This window comes from Hemitrygon akajei, chromosome 8, assembly GCF_048418815.1.
Source record: "Hemitrygon akajei chromosome 8, sHemAka1.3, whole genome shotgun sequence".
Classification (NCBI taxonomy): Eukaryota; Metazoa; Chordata; class Chondrichthyes; order Myliobatiformes; family Dasyatidae; genus Hemitrygon; species Hemitrygon akajei.
In genome coordinates, this window is record NC_133131.1 from 99007988 (window position 1) to 99031316 (window position 23329).

The window sequence follows — 23329 nt, forward strand, 5'->3', positions numbered from 1 at the left end:
CTCTCTGAATGAGAAACAAATTCACCAGATCTGCTCTAAACTTTTTCTCCTCACCTTAAACCTATGCTCTCTAGTCTTAGACAGCTCTGCATGGGGAAAATATACTTATTATATACCCCCTTCCTAGTCACTCATAATTCTGTGTACTTCAGTTAGGCTTTCCATCTGCTCTGTTCCATGGAAAACTAATCCAAATATATTTCACAGAACATAGAAAACCTACAGCACAATACAGGCCCTTTGGCCCACAAAGCTGTGCTGAACATTTCATTACCTTAGAAATTACCTAGGGTTACCCATAGCCCTCTATTTTTCTGAGCTCCATATACCTGTCCAGGAGTCTCTAAAAAGACCCTATTGTATTGCCTCCACCACTATTGCTGGCAGCCCATTCCATGCACTCACCACTCTCTTGCGTAAAAAAAACTTAGCCCTGACATCTCCTCTGTACTACTTCCAAGCACCTTAAAACTGTGCCCCCTCGTGTTAGCCATTTCAGCCCTGGGGAAAATGCCTCTGACGATCCACATGATTGATGCCTCTCATCATCTTATACACCTCTATCAGGTCACCTCCCATCCTCTGTCGCTCCGAGGAGAAAAGGCCAAGTTCACTCAACCTATTCTCATAAGGCATGCTCCCCAATCCAGGCAACATCCTTGTAAATCTCCTCTGCACCCCTTCTATGGTTTCCACATCCTTCCTGTAGTGAGATGACCAGAACTGAGCTCAGTATTCCAAGTGGGGACTGACCAGGGTCCTATACAGCTGTAACATTACCTCTCGGCTCCTAAACTCAATCCCACAATTGATGAAGGCCAATTCACCACATGCCTTCTTAACCACAGAGTCAACCTGCGTAGTAGCATTGAGTGTCCTATGGACTCAGACCCCAAGATCCCTCTGATCCTCCACACCGCCAACTGGAGAAACACCTATTTATACCAACTATCTGCCTTTTACTGGTTAACCAATCCACTATTATGCCAATACACTTCCTCCGACTCCGACTCCATGGAGTCAGAAAGCCTCAACATTCCATCCTTGCTTTTATATTCTAGTCGTCTTGAAATGACTGTGATCATTATATTTGCCCTCCTTACTATTGACTGAACCTGCAAGTTAACCTTTATGGAGTCTTGCACGAGGACTCCCAAGACCTTTTGCATCTCTGATTTCTGAATTTTCTTCCTGTTTAGAAACTAATATACATTTTATTCCTTCTATCAAAGTGCATGACCATACACTTCCCTACACTATATTCCATCTGCCACTTGTCCATTCTCCTAATCTGTCTAAGTCCTACTGTAGATTTGTTGCTTCTTCAACACTATCTGACCTTCCATCTATATCTTCAGCAAACTTGACCACAAAGCCATCTATTCATCATCTAACTCGTTGACATATAATATGAAAAGAAGCGGTCTCAACATCGTCACCACTAGGCACCAGCAGCCAACCAGATAAGATCCCCTTTATTCCCACTCTGTCTTCTGCCAGTCAGCCAATTTTCTATCAATGCTAGTGCCTTACCTGTAATACTTGGACTCTTGTTTTGCAGCCTTATGTGAGGCACCTTATCAAAGACTTTCTGAAAATCCAAGTAAACATCTGCTGACTCTCCTTTGTCTATCCTGCCAGTTATTTCCTCAGAGAATTCAAACAGATTTGACAGGCAAGATTTTCCCTTAAGGAAACCAGGCTGATTTCAGCATATTTTATCATGTGCTTCCAAGTGCCCTGAAACCTCATCCTTAATAATGGACTCTAACATCTTCCCATCCACTGAAGTCAGCCTATCTGGCCTATAATTTCCTTTCTTTTGCCTCCTTCCCTTCCTAAAGAGTGGAGTATTTCATCTGCATCTTTTCAGTCCTCTGGAAGCATTCTAGTATCTAGTCATTCTTGAAAGATCACTACTAATGCCTCCACAATGCCTCCTTCTTTCAGAATATTGGTCCATCTGTCCAGGTGACAAATCTACCTTCAGAGCCTTCAGCTTCCCATGCACCTTCTCCTTAATACTAGCTGCTAAGCTCACTTTTGGCCCTGGCACTGAAAAAGGAAGTTCCTTCACCCAAAACATTGATACACTGTATATTGTGAACATCTGTTTCCTGTGCACCAGTCTCTGTAGTACCTTATGCCACCCCAAAGACCCATTTATTCCCACTTGGTTCCTATATGCTGAACCAGTTCCAAATATCTATCAGTATACTAGTCACAAATAATGTGCTTTGATTTTATACACTCAGCACTTATGTTCAACTTTGTCAAAAGCCTTCTGAAAATCCAAATGCACCCTACTTTACTTTCATAAATTCATATTGACCTTATGTAATTTGTTTGATATTCACATGTTCTGTAATAGACTTAACATGTTCCCTACCACTGTTGTGGATTTAAGGACATGATGCTTATGGGCGGAGTTAAAAAACAATAGAGGTTCCGGTGTCAATGCACACATGAAAATGGATTTGGGCACAGTAAATTAGAATTTAAAAATTACCAGGCAAAATTGTTTGTGAACAGTGGGCTGCCTTTAGAGAGGTGGTTTGACTACAGACTGGCTACATTAACCCCAGGGGGCCTAAAGCTCAGGTTCCCTGCATTATTACAGGTAAATAAAAAAGCATCTTAAATAACAGGGAACTTTAAAGCATGCTCTTCTAATTAATTAGAAAAAATGCACTAAAAGTATATGGCCAATTAAAAAAAAACAAAGATACTTCTATAATATCTCTATTATGCCCCGGGGGGGGGGGGGGGGGGAGACGAGCACATAATAGAGATATCACACAAGTACTTTGTGTGAGTATCAAGGAAGATAGTGGAGTTTCTGATCAGGCTGATAAAATAAGGAGCTGCAAGAAAGAAAAATTGTGATGAAAGTAAGAGTCATATGGTCCAGAGGGAAGAAAGGTAAGAAACTGCAGAAAATTCACCTGCAATCTTCCAGTTCTCCTCAGAAACAAAAGGGAAGCCAGAAACTGAAGAAATAATGCATCCTGATTTAAAATGATACGAGGAGAAACTTGGTGAACTCCCACCAGCCATTTTAAGCTGGATGATGATATAACTGCTGGAAATAATAATGAGTATAAAATTAATAGTGGACTAGACTGGGGGAATAATAATGGAAAACTAGCACAAATGTGTTAGGCTTAACTTGATCATTGTTATTTCTGAAATGAGCAAAGGGATAACTGATGGACTTTTAGATGCTGAATAGTGATATAATAAACAGGGCAGCAAAAGGAACAATGGCAAAATGGATATGAAATTAGTTCAGAGGGATCTTAGTGTCCGTGTCCATAAGACACTCAAAGCTGCTGCGCAGGTTGACTCTGTAGTTAAGAAGGCATTGGACTTCATCAACCATGGGATTGAGTTGAAGAGCCAAGAGGTAATGTTACAGCTATATAGGACACTGGTCAGACCCCACTTGGAGTACTGTCCTTAGTTCTGGTCATCTCACTACAGGAAGGATGTGGAAACCATAGAAAGGGTGCAGAGGAGATTTACAAGGGTGATGCCTAGATTGGGGATCATGCCTTATGAGAATAGGTTAAGTGAACTCGGCCTTTTCTTCTTGGAGCGACGGAGGATGAGAGGTGACCTGATAGAGGTGTATAAGATGATGAGAGGCATCAATCGTGTGGTTAGTCAGAGGCTTTTTCCCAGAGCTGAAATGGCTAGCACGAGAGGGCACAGTTTTAAGGTGCTTGGAAGTAGGTACAGAGGAGATGTTAGGGGTTAGTGGTTTTTTTTTTTTTTTTTTTTTTTTTTTTTTTTTTTTTTTTTTTTACACACAAAGTGGTGACTGTGTGGAATGGGCTGCTGGCAACTGTAGTGGAAGCAAAGTCTTTTAAGTCTTTTAAGTCTTTTAACTGTAGTGGAAGCAAAGTCTTTTAAGAGACTCTTGGATCGGTACATGGAGCTTAGAAAAATAGAGGGCTATGGGTAACCCTAAGGAATTTTCTAAAGAAAGTACATGTTTGGCACAGCATTGTGGGCCGAAGGACCTGTATTGTGCTGTAGTTTTTCTATATTTCTATGTTACAGGAGAGTAAACAGTTGTTTTTCCACACAGGAGGATGATAACATTGTTCCCTACAGTTCTGTGCTCAGTTATGGGATCTGGAGAAGGTCACTGAGCTCTCAAGCTTGTTCTAACATCAGTGACCCAGGTCCATATATGTATCTGCTTTTCCATCCTCCTCTGTATTTGTGACATTTACCAGGAGCGTTGTATACGAAGGGCTCAAAGTATTGTTGAGTATCCCTACCACCCATCCCACTATTTCTCTGACCTACTACTGTCAGGGAGGAGGTACAGAAGCATCAAGTTCAATTGTCACTCAATCATACATGAATATCCACAGATACAGTAAACAAAACGGTGCTCGTCTAGGGCCAAGGTGCAAAACACAGTACCAATAGTCATACCCAGCACACGGCACATACAAGGTAGCAGTAAACATACAGTAACACAAAAAAACCCATGTGCCTGATTGCCTTGTCCTGCAGATTGATGGTGCATGGGATGTTGTTGGCAAGAAGAAGCCCGCACAGTCCAGTCATCACATGCTAAACAAAAGTGCAGCCGCAGATAGAGCAATTGAGCTCGTATTTTCCCGAGCGCACACTGGAGAGCAGCACAAATGGGAGGGGCCAGCCCCAACCAAGCATGGATGCCATGCAATACTGCCTACAGTGTCTCTTCCCATGGGCAGCTGCAACCTGTGACCCCGCAGCAAGAGGCCCTGATCTGCACTGCAGCCAAGGCCACACAGCTCCCCTGCTGTCAGTCTTGCAATGAACCAGTGAACCCAACTTGCACTATTCCACATTATCAATATGCAAAATTGCACTGTTTTCTGTATACCTGTGCTGCACACTTCACATGCATTTGAATTATATTTTGTTAACTTATTGTGATAAGTGTGTGTGCGCGCGCGCGCGATGTGCACTATGTATTGTGGGTGCACTGTGATCCAGAGGAATATTGGCTCATTTGGTTGTATATATGTACAGCCAAATGACAATAAATGTGAACTTGATATTCACGTGAGAAGATGAGATCTGTCATCTGTCATCATGTACTGAATGCTCAACTCAATATTGTTCACACAGTGACACCGATTTAATTATCAACTATGTTCAACTGATAACCAGCAGAAAAAAATAAAGCAAACTATTAATTTTTTTTCTGGATTCACACCCTCGTGAAGAAGGCTGGTCGGTAACAACGTATTTTGATGGTATTTAGAAAATGTAGTTTTATGCAAGACCATCATTGTTAAAATACCTTGGATTTCTTAAAAAAATATAAGTCACTGTTTCTCAATCTTCAAACTGATAATCAACACAAGGGTTTATTCATTTGTATAACAATGATAATTTATTCTTACAAAATTCTAATACAGTAGTTAATTTCAAGCCTTTTAATCTGCATTAGATATTCTGTCCCTTTGCTCCTGCATTGTAAGTGCTTATCAAACCACACAACCCTTTTTAACATTTTCATAATTTGTGTGCTAAATCACATTTTATAATTTCAGTAGAAATTCAAGCTAAATTTTCTCTTTACATTCTGAAACAGTGAAATTGTTTCATTAGCTCTTGATTGAAGCCTGCAATCTTTTTTCCCTTTTTTAAAATAAAGCAAATCATGCCAGATTTTACAAATTACATAGCAACATAGACTCATTCATGTTCACAAAACATTTTGATTAGTGGCGAGGGAAGAGAGGAAAAAATAAAATCTCATACACTGAAGCCAAGATTCAGGAGTAAAAAAAAACAAACATGCAGAATGACTAACATTCAAAGTCAAAAAATATCTACATCCACCCTAACCTCCCCACCACAATATCATTCATACACTTTGTAAGGCACAGTAGTGATGTGATACAATTTACATTTAGCTTGTGTGTGTTAAATATTAACTTCAGCACTAATTCAGCACTTTGACAGACAAAGTCAAAGCATCACAAGAGTTTACTCTACAAAATTGTGGCTGATGGTTCTATTCAAAATGCCAGATTTGATGACTGTCTTGTGAATTGCAAAGTCTCATTTCAACATCCATCCTTCCTTCGGCTGTTCGATAAGCACTAATGCATTTGTTAGATTTGGGGTGGAAGATTGTTCCATCCTGCAAACGGAAAACAATCTTTAATCACTGCATTTACAAGCAGTAGCAATGCCAAAGCAGACTCAGCATTATCTACTGAAAAATGAAGGGACAGTTCAAATATTCTAACCTCCACCCCCTCACAGAGTGGCTTTTTGGAACATGAAGTGTTCAATCACACAAAAAAACACTCATAAATTGCTCACTAATTACTTTTCACAGGATACTATATGTAACGGAATATAAAGATATCCATCAATAGAGGAAAATAGCAAGAGTGGAATGTTTCAGCTTATGCTGATAACTACAATAGATTCCTCTAGCACTGTAATTTCTGATTCTACATTTAATTTTTTTTTTAGCAAGTCACAAATAGACTACCTTTTACTTTAAATTTTCATTGAGGGAGGTCCACAGAAATGTTCCATTTTCAGAAGCCATTTTTGAACTTCAAATGTAATTTGCCTTTCACTGTGCTTGACAGTTGCTTACTTAAACTATTTTTGTGAATCACCAGCTATAAAAGGATGACACCTTATAGGTAGAATGTTTAGTATTGGTAAAGTTTGTTAAGGGATATAAATACTGAGATGCCATCCCTATTCACTTTTAGCCCATTAAATTAACCCTGTTAATCGTGTGTGTGTGTGTGTGTGTGTGTGTGTGTGTGTGTGTGTGTGTGTGTGTGTGTGTGTGTGTGTGTGTGTGTGTGTGTGTGTGTGTGTGTGTGTGTGTGTGTGTGTGTGTGTGTGTGTGTGTGTGTGTGTTGAGGAACTGTCAATGTTTCGGGTTGAAACTCTGCATCATGACTGAGAATGGAGAGGGGAGATAGCTCACATAAAGAGGAGAGATGGTGGTGGAACAGGAGGACAGGGATTGGTGGACTGAGGGGGTGAAAGATGTCAGGAAGGTGATGGCAGGGAGGGAGGTGAGGGGAGTTGGCAGGTGAGGGACATGCAAAGATTAAAAGAAGCAGTTTTTATTAAGATGCAGCACAGAATAGGCCCTTACGGCCTTCAAGCCACACTGCCCAGAAACCCCAGATTAGTCCTAGCATAATCATAGGACCATTTGTAATGGCCGATTAACCTACTAACCGGCACCCCTTTGGATTGTTGGAAGAAATCAGAGGATCAGGAGAAAACCCACACAATTCACAGGACGTACAAGACTCCTTACAGATGACATTGGAATTGAACTCTGAAGCCCTGAGCTGTAATAGCATCACGCTAACCACTACGCTACCATGGCACCCCTGCATAAAGGCAATTAAGTAAAAACGCTGCTCTATTTGAGAAGGTCTTTTGACCCATTTAACCAATAATTACCAATTGATCCATCACCTTCTGAGGTCAGGCAGTATCTAAGGAAAAGAGTAAACAGTCGGCCTCTCAGGCCAAAACCCTTCATCAAGACCAGAAAGGAAGAGGAGAAATCAGGGTAAAAAGGTGGGGGGAAATCCAAGTTGGTAGGTGAAACCAGGAGGTGGGGAGGGGGCAAAGTAAGGAGCTGGGAAGTTGATTGGTGAAAGGATAAAGGGCTGGAGAAGGGAGAATCTGATAGGAGAGGACAGAAGGCCATGGAAGAAAGGGAAGGGAGAGGAGCACCAGAGGGAGGTGATGAGCAGATAAGGTGAGAAAGGGAAACAGGAATGGTGAAGGGGAGGGGGGGAGTCATTACCAGAAGTTTCAGAAATCAATGTTTATTCCATCAGGTTGGACACTACCTAGATGGAATACAAGGCATTGCTCCTTTAACCTGACTGTGGCCTCATTGTGGCAGTAGAGGAGGTCATGAACTGACATGATGGAATTGGAATGGGAAGCAGAATTGAAATGAGTGGCTACCAGTAGATGTTGCTTTTTATGGCAGATGGAGTAAAGGTGCTCAGCAAGACTTCCTCTCTCACCTTATCTCCTTACCTGCCCATTACCTCCTTCTGGTGCTCCTCCCCCTTCCCTTTCTTCCATGGCCTTCTGTCCTCTCCTATCAGATTCCCACTTCTCCAGCCCTTTATCTCTTTCACCAGTCAACTTCCCAGCTCTTTACTTCACCCCCTCATCAATTCACCTATCACCTACCACCTTGAACTTCCTTCCTTCCCTCTCCTCACCTTCTTACTTTGACTTCTCTTCCTCTTCAGTCCTAATGAAGGGTCTCAGCCCAAAACGTCACTCTTTTCCATCGATGCTCGCTGAGTTTATGTGTTGCTTTGGGTTTCCATCATCTACAGATTTTATCATGTTTGTACAGTTTCATAGTACTGTACTGCTATTGGTAGTGTTCTAGTTTGATCTCAATTTCATTTAAACATATTATTTGTTATTAAGTTTATCTTTTTTTAATAACTTTTTAACTATTTCCATGAAATTTAGGCTAATTGGGGCAGCTGCTTAATTGCCAAAATATACTTGTCCCAATGTGCCCCAGTTAACTAGAATCCCCTGTATTGTAATTTTCATCTCCTTTAATGATAGATTGTAATTCAGCAGGCAATAAAGGCAAGGTAGGTAAATAGAATTTACAGATTAATGATGTTGTAAATGAGTAATGGAAATGGTTTTCTGGGATGCAAATACCAAGAAACTTTATATTTTCCACTTCTGGTTTTCAAACCTGAATCAAGTTTTCCTAATTCAAAAATAGCACAAAATAAACCTATTTACTGTATCTTATTCATATAAGTAATCTTGTGTATTTAGCTTAAGGCCATTAGTTTCTAATGTGAACTTGGAGAATTGGAAAGGAGACAGGGAACGAGATATAAATGAGACATGGAAGGAGATACTATAAGTGAGGACTTCAAACGAGTAAAAGGTTTTGACTCTATCCCCAAAGGTAGATCACACAAACTGAGCAGCCAAGAAGCACGTATTACATCTCTCCACATTTTTCTAGACTCTAGACTTTCTAGTCTAGAATTTTTCTAGACTCCAAAGCAATATTCCATCATCATTCTTTTACTAATAAGTCAATCATTTTTATTGATAATTTTAGATTGCATTCAGATATAATAATTTTTACATTAAGAGCTTCTATCTCCTCAAAGTTAATCTGCAGTGAAAGAGTTGAAATTCAAAGAGCTTCCCAATACACCATGCTAAAGTCTTATCCATTCTCCTATAATTTTCACTAACAATCATTTTGCTCAAGTAGCATGCTTAACACCAATAACATACACTTCCCCCACTAGGCTCATACTAAAGATGAGAATCTTGATATTTAGAAGACTGAATATAATGTAGAATCATGAAATTCATTGATCATATAATTTTCTGTCTGATGGACCACTCCTTCCTCTGACTCATTTGGCATACTGAATTGGTTCAGAGTATTTGCATTGTAAGGCAAAGTAATATATGCCACATGTGTGCTCATGCATGAAATTGGCTAAGCCCACATTCCTAGGTCCATTGCATTATATTGGATCCAGCTTTATTTTTAAATTTACAAAGACCATGACAGAACAAATCTTAAATAAACACCCATCTCTCTGACATTCAGCTCTTTTAGAAGCCAAGTTAGAAAATAAAGGCATAGTATTCTGACTACATGCATGCTTCCCTGTCTAACAATTTGGCCTACTGTACATCTTTAAAGGAATACCAAACACAAAAAGTGAAAGGGGTTTAGAGTGATCTCATGAAGAGGATATATATTCTTTTATCTATTTTCTTTATTGGTAATCTTAATTACTCACAGGTTTAAATTCCCATATAATGGATTCTGGAACAGGAGAATCATCAGCTGGACAATACTTCATTCCAATGGTGCTCTGTCCTTCAATTACTTCCGCACACAGTTCAGTCACAGAATTAAATCGAATTTCGTTTTTGGATGTGTATTCAAAATACTGATTTTGTTAAAGAAAAATGTGCATGTAAAACATGACCTGAAAGTGGTAAAATCAGTAACTCCTCTATTACAGATTTTTAAATATATATTATTTACATACAGAATTAAAAAGAAACATTTATTCTATTGAGGTTGCTTACAGTCATAATGTATGTTATATTCTGCAGTAGTTATTATCAACTAATATATTGCAAAATATGCACTACTAGTTCACTATTTTCCGTTCATCTCCGGGAAAATAACTTCCATCTTTTGGAATCTAATGTACTGGAAGAGAGATCCAAGAATCATCACAAGAGGTGACACTATTGTGGCTTTTACCTCCATAACACATGTAATATGATTATATACATAATACAATTAAGTATGGCTGACAGGTTCACTTAGCGAGATTTGAAGGTCTTAAAATTACATCAAAACAACCCATTATTTGGCACATTTGATCAGATTCCTCATTTGAGCTAAATATATTAATAGTTTTCAAAATTTATGATAATTTGATATCTCAATGAACACATTACATCTGAGATTCAGTCAATACAATGGGAAAAAAGCTGCTCAGTCTTCCTCTAAGGCCAGTGCTTGTAGGTTAATCACAATTATGGTTTGACAATTTCAAGACACTTTGCCGTTTGGTTTAAGATTTTTAAAAACAAGGAACCAATCAACATCTGCAAATAGCCACAAGCAAGAAAGGAGACTTGCGACTTGAATATCTTCATTTAATTATTCCAATGCCATACAAATTTATATCGCTGATGCAAAGATAGTTTGTTGACTCTGAAACACGATTACCGTATTCCTTTTCCCTATCATGCAAAGGGCCTGCATTAAGAATACTTCTGCAGAATAATAAACTAGGAAAATTGAAAATATTTTCATGGATTATATCAACATTGCCACAATAAATGGCAAGATATTCTATAATTTCTACAATTTGTATTGTGTTGTTTTAAACAGACAGAAGTAAAACTGGATCTAAGATCATATCTGTGCATTAGGGCATCTTCACTTTGTTCATGGTACAATGGATTTTTTAATATACTAAATCAATCCAAAATATTTCCCTCTCCTTTCATTCTGCTTCCATTCACACCCATATTCCAGTATATCCCAGGACACTGTGCGAGGTTATGACATTCATGGGTTGTATCACAGGAATAAAGATCAGGAGAAGATCTCAGAACCCTTAAGTGGTGGTCCTGTCTTGTATTTTTCAAATATTGGTAAGATCCTGAAAACATTTTTTCCAAGCCTTCAACCCAATTATGTTACAGTGTTAAATACATATTGTCATCAGTCATTATTCTACATTTCCTTTAGTTATGTTACAGCACTCTCATATGAATGAGCACTGGAAGACTGGCAGGATGGATTTGCTGGCTACGACAAGACTGCAGGCATCTTTTGCCATGTGGGAATTCGGTTAGCAGCAGCATATGGGATCAGCAAACTATTCAGGTTACAAACGGTTCAAAGGAACTGAACCCTGTCATAACTGGGGGAGGACCCATATTCAACTTATGCTAAATATTAAGAAATATTTTACTGCTAACACATCCATTTCCAAGCAACGATGTACAATTTGAATAACTTATGCTCAAGTCATAGTTCTATACAACACAAAACAGATGTGTTCATTAATACCAACCAAGATATCTATCCGTGCTAGTCACCCACATCCCTCCAAACCTTTTCTATCCATATACCTGTCCAGGCCTGTACATATTGCAGATGAACTGCTCCCTTTTCCAATCAGTTTACAAAATAATCTTGCTAATTTCATGGAAAATCTAATTACAAGCACGGTTCTTGTTGGCAAGATTCCCTCATGCTTCATATCTGAATATCAGCTCCCTAACCACTAGCAAAATCGTTAGTACTCCGATGCTTATATGATGTGTAATACTGTGATTATAAAAATTCAATTAACTTTGCAGGTGGATCATCAGGAGGAACTCCCAATCAGCAGGTGCAGAACAAGAAAATGTGCCAACTGAAACTTGAGACACCACTGAAGAAAAAGTGGCAGATTATATTTCAGATCACCACACAAAGAAAAACAAAATCTACTCACTTGAAAAGCTATCAATGTCATTTTGCACATTATGTTCAGGTATAGACTGGAAACCGAGCTGATGAAACTAATTGATCAGAAATTCTAGCCTTTATCTTCTAATTCTGGATTTGAATGTCAGAGGCCACTTATTTTGTAGCAGCCTCACTCAAGTCATGAGGTTTTGGATTCATTCCCACTCAGCTACTCAAAAACAAACTTTATGGGTGACATGTCAGCATGCCACTTTCACTTAGGATGTTAAAGCAAGGCTGTACCTGCTGCTCAGATAAAAGAGATCCCAAGTCACTATTCTGAAGAGGAGACAGAGTGGGGGCAGATGTGCTGGATGCAGTTATCAACAAATCCCCTGGCAAACATTTCTCCTTTAGTCAACAATAATAAACAATATTTGCTTTCTTACACTGCTGGCTGTGGGAGCTTACTGTAAGAATATTCTTGGTGTATTTATTATATCACAACAGCAGCTGCACTTTAAATATATCTGAGAATATTGCATTTGATGCAAAACACCTGTTGCTGCCACCCAGGGGTGGAGATGTCAGAGATGGTGTGATGTGGTTAGGTCTGTCAGTGCTGCCTTCCAGTGTCTGCTCGGTAGAAGGCAAGCTGGATTATGTTTATCTGCGGCTGCGCTAGTGCACGATGAAGAACTGCTGCAGGCTTGTTCTTGCAGAAACGTTGCTCCAGGACAACATCCCATGCATCACCAATCTGCACGGCATCACACTCAGGGGCTTGGGCAAATTTTTTTGAATGACTATATCTCTTACTGCTCTCGTGATTATATGTACTACACTTGTCTTACCCTGTGTATGACTGTTACAGTGTTTTGCACCTTAGCCCCAGAGGAATACTGTTTTATTTGCCTGTCTTTATGTGCATGCTTAAATAACAATTAAACTCAAACTTGAAACATCCAAGAGGATGTTATATTAAAAGGCAGTTGAGTGTCAAAGTTGACAGAGGTATAGAAAAAAATACTTGCAATAATTTGCAAACTGAATGTGCCTATTACGTTCAAAAACTTACTCAGGAGTAACAGCTAAGTTCAAAGGGGTCAATGTCCCTGCACATAAACATAACTACAAGGGAAATCATAGCAAAACATATGATTGGTCTGTTCATAATACAAAACAGCAGTCTACGTAACCGATGATGACATTTTAAAGAGCTAAGCTGAATATAACCAACAGTTCATTAACAATTCCTTATTCCTTGCCCTGTAGTAGGAACCCCAAATTTATATTGATGTTTATTGTTTTTCTGCACCTGGCAATATTACCTCATCAATAAAAGTTAACCCATTGTTGTCTTACATTGGGCATGGTAATATTTACTGGTGAAAGACAACAAACTTTTGCATTTAATATATGTAAGACATTTTATAAAATATATACTCAGTGGCCACTTTGTTAGGTATACCTGCTCATTAATGCAAATATCTAATCAGCCAATCACGTGGCCAGCAACTTAATGCATAAAAACATGCAGACACGGTCCAGAAGTTCAGACCAAACGTCAGAAAGAAATGTGACCCAAGTGACCCTGACCATGGAATGATTGTTGGTGCCAGATGGAGTGGTTTGATTATCAGAAACAGCTGATACTGGGGTTTTCATGTACAACACAAAAAAATACCAATGAGTGGCAGTTCTGGGATGCAAATAGGTTGTTAATTAAAGATGTCAGAGAATGGCCAGACTGGTTCAAGCTGACAAGAAAGTGACAGTAACTCAAATAACCATACGTTACAACAGTGGTTTGCAGAGAGCATCTCAGAATGCACAGCTCATTGAACAACAGCAGCAGCAGACCACACTGGGTTCCACTCTTGTACCTGATAATGTGGCCACTGAGTGTGTATCTCATTGCATTATGAGGGAGAGCCAAGAGCTGAATAACTACCTGATTACCTCCTTGACCATGGCATCCAAACAAAGACAGGTGAGCTCCTGTAGGACTATGATCTGGCGCATTGTAATCCAGGCATTCAGAATGAATCCCTTCTGAGCGGATCTGAAAATAGTGCCACATTATTAAAAATTATCAGATAAAGAAAGATACTGTAAGTAACTCATAATACATGCTGGAGGAACTCAGCAGGTCAGGAAATATCTATGGAGGGGAATAAACACTTGACATTTTGGGCCAACACCCTTCATTGGGACTGGAAAGGAAGGGAGAAGGCAGCAGAATAAGAAGGTGGAGAGAGGGGAAGGAGTACAAGCCAGGTGGTGATAGGTGAAGCCAGGTAGGTGAGTGGAAGAGGGCACTGAAGTGAGAAGCTAAGAGCTGACAGACGGAAAAGGTAAAGGGCTGAAGAAGAAGGCATCCAATTAGACAGAATGGACCATGGGAGAAAAGCAAAGAGGAGGGGCACTAGGGGGAGGTGACAGGCAGGTAAGGAGTAGGGAATAGGTAAGAGGAGAGTCAGGGTGGGGAATTCAAGGGTGGGGGGGGCAAGTAAAAATTACCAGTCAGAAGAATCAATGCTCTTGCCATCAGATTGGAGGCTAACTAGAAAGAATGAGGTGTTGTTCCTGCAGTCTGAACGTAGTCTTCACGTGGCAGTAGAGGAGGCCATGGACCGACATGTTGGTATGGGATTGGAGCTTGGAATTAGAATATTTGGCCACAGGGAAATACTGCTTGTTGCAGATGGAGTGAAGGTGCTCGACAAAGCGGTCCCCCAGTCTGCGTCGGGTCTCAACAACGTACAGAAGTCCACTCCAGAAGTGCTGGATACAGGAGTTGACCCAGAGAGATTCGCAGGCAAAATATTGCCTCACTTGGAAGGTCTGTTTGGAGCCGTCATTGCTAGTGAGGGACAAGGTGAATAGGCAGGTGTAGCACTTCCCCCATGGATAAAGTGCCAGAAGGGAAATCAGTGGAGAAGGATGAAAGAGCAAGCGAATCTTGGAGAGAGTGATCCTGTGGAAAGCGGACAGAGGTGGGGGCTGGGGGATAGTGAGGTTAAGATGTGTTTGGTTGAAGATAATGCAAGTTGCAGAGAATGATGTGCTGGATGCGGAGACTCACATGGGAGTAGGTAAGGACAAGAATTCTACCCCTGTTAACATGCCGGGAAGATGGAGAGAGGACAGAAAATGGAGGAGACGTGGAGGAGGACAGCAAATGTGGAGGAAAGCCTATTTTTTGAAGAAAGAGGGCATCATATCTATGCCCAAAATGGCGTAATGTATATATCCATCAGTCATTAAACACTAAAGGATCAAATTAAGTAGCCTGTCCTTATGCTAAAAATAAAATTGTTGTGGTATTTTCAATTCTACTTCACTGGTGGTTATCAAATGTTACTTCTCACTTAAAATCTACGGTAATTGGATTGGATGCCACTCAATTGTTTGATTCCTCTGAAATTTCAGATTCTGAAAATGAATACCAGGCCCAGTTCTCCTCTGTGACCTTGAATATAGAATAATATTTCATTTTTGGATCTCCTTATGACACAGGAGGAGGCCATATGGCCTGTCAAACAATTCCATCAACAATTCCATCATGTAAGGGAGAATTATACTTGCAGCAAATACACTCTGAAAATATTTTTCCCTAAACTTGCACCACTCCTGCGTTACAGAACTGAAACGCATGTCCAGAAGACAAATTCCCTGAATTTGGACTGTATTCTTCGATATTTAGGAGAATAGTTTTAATGGTATCAAAGATTTAATACGGTAATTAATTTCAGGATTTTAATCATTAATTTCAGGGAAACTTCTTCAATCAGAGGGTGGTTCGAGTGTGGAACAGGATGCCAGTGGAGTCATAAATGCAAGTTCAATTGTAACATTTAGAAGAAGTTTGGATAGGTACAAGAATGGGAGGGTTTGAAGGATATGGTCTGCATGCAGTATGTTGGGACTAGGCAGAAGATTAGGTCAGCATGAAGGGCCTGTTTCTGTGTTGTTGCGCTCTATGACTTAAGTATTTCCAAGATCTGCATAAGCTTAATAAAGGGAACAAACACTGGAGTCACTGATAACGATTTCTGCAACAGATGAGCTGAGTTGGGCAACATCATGGACACAGAGGAATACTTTCTTATGGAGACAGTTTGAATCAGAACTTCAGCTGGCCTAAAATATTTCATTACTGAGCAGCCTGGTGGAGCTTAATATAGTAGGGGAACATTAAAAAGAATGTGGGAAGAGAATGAGAAAGTGAGATTAGATTTGATGACTCATAGGAGACAAACAATAGCATAAAATATGTTAGAATGTTCTATTTCTGTGCCAATGCAAACTCTATTGTGTGCTGTTATACTTGAAGATTAAATAATTCTTCCAAGTCACGAGAAATCAAATACTGCATAAAAGCAAAAGGAAAGGTATAATAATATAGCAAAAATTAATGAGAAGCCAGAGCTTTTAAAAAAACAATAACAGACAACCAAACAAGCAATAAGGAGAGAAACGATAATATATATTGGGAAGGTAATTGATAACATAAAAGAGATTACCAAATGTTTATTCAGATATATAAAGTGTAAGAGAGAGGCGAGAGTGAATATTGGATCACTGGGACATGATGCCAGTGGGATAATAATTGGGGTCAAAGAAAAGGGGTTCGTGCTTCGCATCAGAATTCACTGGGGAAGGCATCTGCAACACACTGGAAATTCAAAGCATCGGGACAGAAGTCAGTGTAGTCACTATTACTAGAAGAAGGAGTTTGGGAAGCTAAAAGTTCTAAATCACTTGCATCAGATGGACAACACCCCAGGGTTCTGAAAGAGATAGCTGAAGATATTGTGGAGGCTTTAGTGGTGACCTTCCAAGAATCACGAGATTCTGGATGACTGGAAAAAAAATTACAAATGATACTCCACTCTTAAAGAAGAGAGGGAGGCAAAAGTCAGAAAATTATAGCTCAACTTCAGTGGGTGGCAAGATATTACAGGTTTTTACAAAAGATGAGGTTTCAGAAGTACTTGTAGGCACATAACAAAATAGACTGAAGTCAGCATAGTTTCCCGAAAGGGAAAACTAGCTTGACAAGTCTGCTGGCATTCTTTGAGAAAGTAACAGGCAAGAGAGATAGTCAATGAATATTGTTTATTTGGACTTTCAGAAGGCCGTTAACAAGATGCCACACATAAGGCTGATAAACAAGATAAGACCCCTGGTATTACAGGAACAGTACTAGCAAAGACAGAAGATTGACTGACTAGCAGAAGGCAAAGAGTGGGAGTAAAGGGGGCCTTTTCTGATTCGCTGCTGATGACTAGTGGTGTTCCACAGGTATGGTATTGGGTCTGCTGCTTTTCACATTGTATATTGATGATCTGGATGATGGAATTGATGGCTTTCTCGCCATTTTGCGGAAAATATGAAGAGGCGTGGAGGGGCAGGTAGTGTTGAGGAAGCAGAGTGTCTGTAGAAGGGCTCAGACAAGTGAGGAGAATGGGCAAAGAAGTGGTAAGTGGAATATAGTATAGGAAGTGTATTTTCATGGACTTTGGTAGAGGGGTTAAAGGCTTAGATTATTGTCTAAATCGGGAGAAAATTAAGAAACTGAGGCATAAAGGGACCTGGGAGTCTTAGTGCAAGATTTCTTAAAGGTTATCTTGCAGGTTGAGTTGGTAGTAAGGAAGGCAAATACAATGTTAGCATTTATTGCGAGAGGACTAGAATATAAAAACAAGGGTGTACAGTTGGCCCTCCTTATCCACGAGGTATTGGTTCCGGGACCCCTCACAGATGCTCAAGTCCCTTATTCAACGTGTACCAATGAGGTGGATCTTAGGACCCAGCAGAACCCCAGAACTTATTAACCTGTCTCAGTGCGGTGGACATTAGGACCCAGCGAGAGAGATCTGAATCCACAGTACTTCTGTTCACGAAAATAATCACGATAATGATTGAAAATGAAGTGGAAATAATAAAGCGATCGGAAAGAGGTGAAACACTATCAGTCATTGGAAAGGTGTTAGGCTACGTCGGTCAACGATCGGAACAATTTTAAAGAATAAAGTGAGAAAGGCTCTGCCCCGATGAAAGCTACAATTATTACTAAGCAATGCAGTGGTTTAATTATGGGGTTTTGGGTTTTTGATCCTCCACATCAACCCGGCACAGTACAGAGAGCACTCAGGAGTGGTCTGTCACTAGATCGAACTCTGCGCTGAAACATATGTTCTTAAGTGTTTTATATGTATAGAAAGGTAAAATATATACTATATACAAAGACAAACACTTGACTAACTGTCGCTAAATAATACCGGATGTACCTATTCCAACTTACTTAGTAAGAAATTCTGATTTTTTTCGATCCCGATCCGTGATAACCCACGCACATCTTCCCGTATACTTTAAATCATCTCTAGATTACTTATAATACCTAATACAATGTAAATGCTATGTAAAATAGTTGTTATACTGCATTGTTTAGGGAATAATGACAACAAAAAAAAGTTTTTACATGCTCGAACAACAAGTGCTGGAAGAGCACTTCCGCATTTTCGCAATTCGCCGTTGGTTGAATTCGCGCATGCAGAATTTGTGGATAAGGAGGGTCGACTGTAGTACTGAGGCTTTATAAGGCATTGGTCTGCCATTTAGTGTATCATGAGCAATTTTGGGCCCCATACCAAAGAAACAATGTTTAGTTAGAGGGTGGTGAATTCATTGCCATAGATGACTGTAGAGGCTAAGTCACTGAGTATATTAAAAGTGGAGGTTGATCGGTTCTTGTTCCTAAGTGTGTTTAAAGGTTGCATGGGTAAGGCAGAATGGGGATGAGAGGGAAAATAAATCAGCCATGACCAAATGGCGGAGTAGATTTAATGAGCTGAATGGACCAATTCTGCTTCTATGTCTTAAGGTCCAAGTCTCAATCATTTCACAAATGCATCCTCTCTTTACAGCAGAAGAGGCTTTTCAGTTTGTCCTCAAATCTCTGAATAAGTTATCCATTATTTCTAGCCCCATGCCTTTCTGAACAGCTTTTAAAAAACCTTCCACCTAAAACACAGGAGCCAAGGAGCAGCTTAACCAACAGAAATGGATTGAAGAGAAATAATAATTATTCTTCTGTTTACCGCTCCATGCCAGTTGGGACGATCCTCTGGTACATGTAATTCTGGGTATACTGTCTTCAAATACCAGCTGAAACTGTTGCATTGCAAACGATCTCGGAGTAGTTTCCTTTCAGAAATATCCCCATATTTTTCCTGCAATGAAAGAAAAACTTCTGTGGTGAACAGTTCTAAATCTCATATAGATTAACTGCTCCTGCTTCACTCTTTAAAACATCCAGTGCTAAAGCTGGAGTCTGGGATGATACTCTGTAAACGACTAACTAAGTAAAATTTAAACAGAAATTTAATTTTCTTCTTCCATCCAAATTATCTGGCATATTGCTTATATAGAACAATCTTTTTGAACACTATAGTGTACTTGCTTTTTCAGCTTCCTTGACCTTGGTTTCATTATAGGTCTCTGTTCCCCTATTGATTGCACCAATTATCATTAATGGCTCCATGATCCATTGTGGGGAATAACTCCACTTTGTCAGATAATGAAGTTCCATTGTGAAATAAGTAGGTGATCACAAATACTGGCACCTCACAGTTCATTACCTTTCTTGCAGGAGGATTTCGGTAATAAAAATGTACTTTGTATTCATCCATCCACACTTCAGCTGCTCGAACAGTATTCTGGAGGAAATTCGGTCGTGCATATGGAGCACGCTTTGGAAAAACATGCCCAACGTGGGAGCAGGGATGGATTTCCAGGGAGCCTTTACATTGCCACACCTTTGAAACAATTTAAAACAAATTAACACAGAATTTATCATTAGCAAGGTACTCACAATCAAACTATGAAATGGAGACCATTCAGCCCACTGTGCTTGTCAGCCTTTTGATAATATTCATAGTCATTTTTAAATGATAACACTATCTTAAGACCATTTTAGGGCCTTAAAATATAATTTTTAAAACGCTGTCAGGGATAAAGGAATGGTTCAGTGAAATTTCCTGAGCTAGGCAGCCAAGGGTAAAAGAAGATTAAGCAGACTAGGCAGAAAAATGGTTCGGCACAGCCAAGAAAGGCCAAAGCCTGTTTCTGTGCTGCAATGGTCTATGGTTCTAAGTGGGGATGTTCCATAAATCAGAGCCAGAAGCGGTGGAGTTGAATTACATCATGTTGTGAAAACTGTTCCATTAACATTCTGCTTTAGCTTGGTTATCAGAGTGCCCCGTTAAACCTAAGCAACTGGTTATGGACAACACACAATTTTCTTGACTTCTCTGAATCCTGGGATGCTCAAAACAGTTACAATATTTAATTCTCTCTGTCTAGAATTTCTTTGTGACTTCTATACAGTCAGAGCAGAAAACAGGCCCTTCATCCTGCCAAGTCTGTCATGTTAACGTTGCTAAAAAAAAACTATTGAGCAAAGTACTAGCTCTTTGTTAAAACCCCATGCCAAATTGCAAAATACAAACTCCCTGAATTTGCACTAGTATAACTACTTGATGTCTTAGTATGTTATTGTATTTCATCCTGCTGTACAATTGATCATCTTGGGTTGTAGTTTTACAATGGCAGCAATACAAGAATTCAGAGATTACCATATCTGGGTAGGCGATGAAAGGAAGCCAAGAGTGAGAAGAGGGAAAACTCTCATACACACAGGTAAACCTTTGATCCAGATGAAAACACAATAAAACTGAATCAATAACCATATTGATCCTTTCCATACCATAACTCTCTGATGATCTGGGCGTAGCCAGTCCAAAGTACATGCAATAAATCTAAAGGTATCTGGAGTCAAACCCAGATAGCAAACATGGAGTGGAAGTTAAAGTTTCACTGGATCAAAACTACAGAAACAGTTGCAGCAACAAACAATGGACCAAAGAATAGATGTGGAGATTGTAATATGCTGGGGAAAGAACTTCTTCCAGAGGAAGACGCAAAAGAAGTGGAACTGTAAGTGACTAAAAGGCGTGAATAGTGAGACACACACAAATAGAAGGGAGGAGGCCACAGGAGGATAGAATAAAGGGTATCCACACATCTGGATAGAATTTAATCTTTGTTGCATCAAATGAGGCTATTATGTAAGATCCTAATACAGCATTCTGATCAGTCCCAATCCCACAGGTTATGAGGGTAAAGTACAAGCAGATCAGAAGAGAGAGTTCAAGGAACTGCAAAATCAGTAAGGAACTACTCAGAAACATGGGTAGTATATCCTGTTGGGATGCCACAGGGACAAGAAAGAAGTATTTTTGATGGAACAAGATGAACTATTGGCAATAATAGCAGCAGGCTCCAGCACAGCAACAGGGTTCACAGTCACAGTGAAAAATAAAACAAACTGCAGATGGTTGGAACTTGAGATAAAAACAGAAAATACTGATATTCAGCAAGTAAGGTTTATCTCAGAGTCAGAGTGTTATACTGCACAGATGAGATGATAATTAGAGTTGACATTTCAAGTTGAAGACGTTTTATATTGTTACAGTAATGGTTTGCACTATACCAGGAGTGGAAAAATACATTTAAGGAGGAAAGCTTCAGTCAAACACAACAGCAGTAAGTTTCAGTCCTCATTGTTACTCATCTACAAAAGTTGTGGATCACAAGCAACCATAATTCTGTAGGGAAATACAACTGCATTGTAAATCTGCTAATAGCGCTCAATGGGATGGAGGTAAAATGAGTGAACAGGACACTTAAGGTGGGCCTAAAGACCTGTTTCTTTGCCTTATGATTCTACAACATGAGAACAATCAATAAGACAAGGTATTGATATTCTCATGTGCGCTGTATAAACCCAAATTTCTCTATAACTGAATCATAGGCAGACAGTATGCAGGAGGAGGAATTCGGCATAGAACATAGAATAGTACAGCATGTTACAGGCCCTTCGACCCACAATGTTGTGGCGACCCTCAAACCCTGCCTCCCATATAACCCCCCACCTTAAATTCCTCCATACACCTGTCTAGTAGTCTCTTAAATTTCACTAGTGTATCTGCCTCCACCACTGACTCAGGCAGTGCATTCCACGCACCAACCACTCTGAGTGAAAAACCTTCCTCTGATATATCCCTTGAACTTCCCTCCCCTTACATAAGTTGGAGACAATTCTTTGTGGAGTTTGCATGCCAGTTTTGAAGGCCAAACAGGCTTGTCAGGACTTGTCTGTCAAGAGGGGGATTGTAGAGAATTGGGGAGGGTCAGGAATTTCTAGAACCAGATCCACAGCATTCTAAAGGGAGAGAGTGAACAGCCAGAGGTTGTGGTACATATTGGTACCAATGTCAAGGGTAGGAAAAGGGATGAAGTCTGAAGAGAGAATATGGCGAGTTAGATGGAAGCTAAAAAGCAGGAAGGGAAAAAAAGGATGGATTACACCTGAACTCAAGGGGGATCAATATCCTAGCAGGCAGATTTCCTAGAGCTGTTGGGGAGGGTTTACACCAATTTGGCAGGGGGATGGGAACCAGAATGATAGGGCTGAGGATGGGGCAATTGGTAGATACAGTGTGTAGTGAGGAAGGACAGACAGATGACAGAAAAATTGCATTCTGTGGGATGGACTGAAGCATAACATGGAGGCAATATCGAAAAGGGTGCTAAACACAGGGCTGAATGTATTATATTTGAATGCGACTGTAGACAGAATAAGATAGATGATCTTGTAACACAGATAGAGATTGGCAAGTATGATGTTGTGGACAACTCTGAGCTGTGACTGAAAAAAGATCATAGCTGGGAACTTAATATCCAAGGATACACTTTGTATCAAAAGGACAAACAGGTAGGCAGACGGGGTGAGGTAGCTCTGTTGGAAAAAATTTAAATCAAATTCTTAGAAAGAGGATCAGAAGACCTAGAATCTTTGTGGGTAGAGTTAAGAAACTGCAAGGGTAAAAAGACCCTGATGGAAGTTATATACAGGCTTCCAAATTGTAGCCAAGACGTGGGATATAAATTACAATGGGTGGTAGAAAATGCATGTCGAATGGGCAATGTTGCGATAATCATGGGAATTTAAATATGCAGCTAGATTTGGAAAATCAGGTTGGTGCTGGCTCCCAAGAGAGGGAGTTTGTAGAATACTTATGAGATGGCTTTCTAAGGAAAACTTGTGTTTGAACCCAGTAAAGGAAAGACAATTCTGGATTGAGTGTTGTGTAATGAACAGATTTGATTAGGGAGCTTAAGGTAACGAAACCCTTTAGGGAGGCTATGATCATAATATGATAGAACTCACCC

General features: G+C 39.8%; 1 protein-coding gene across 2 annotated transcripts in view; it reads right to left on the bottom strand.

The window, feature by feature from the left end:
• Positions 1-5358: 5358 nt before the first annotated feature.
• The window catches only part of poc1bl (POC1 centriolar protein homolog B (Chlamydomonas), like), a 160093-nt gene continuing 142122 nt past the window's right edge, over positions 5359-23329 (bottom strand). For both annotated transcript variants that reach the window (XM_073054240.1, XM_073054239.1), the window contains 5 exons: positions 19675-19851; positions 19135-19266; positions 13980-14090; positions 9840-9992; positions 5359-6160 (listed from right to left, as the gene is read on the bottom strand). In XM_073054240.1, the coding sequence (XP_072910341.1) occupies positions 6032-6160; positions 9840-9992; positions 13980-14090; positions 19135-19266; positions 19675-19851 (702 nt within the window). In that variant the 3' untranslated portion in view covers positions 5359-6031. The remainder of the gene's footprint in view (positions 6161-9839; positions 9993-13979; positions 14091-19134; positions 19267-19674; positions 19852-23329) is intronic.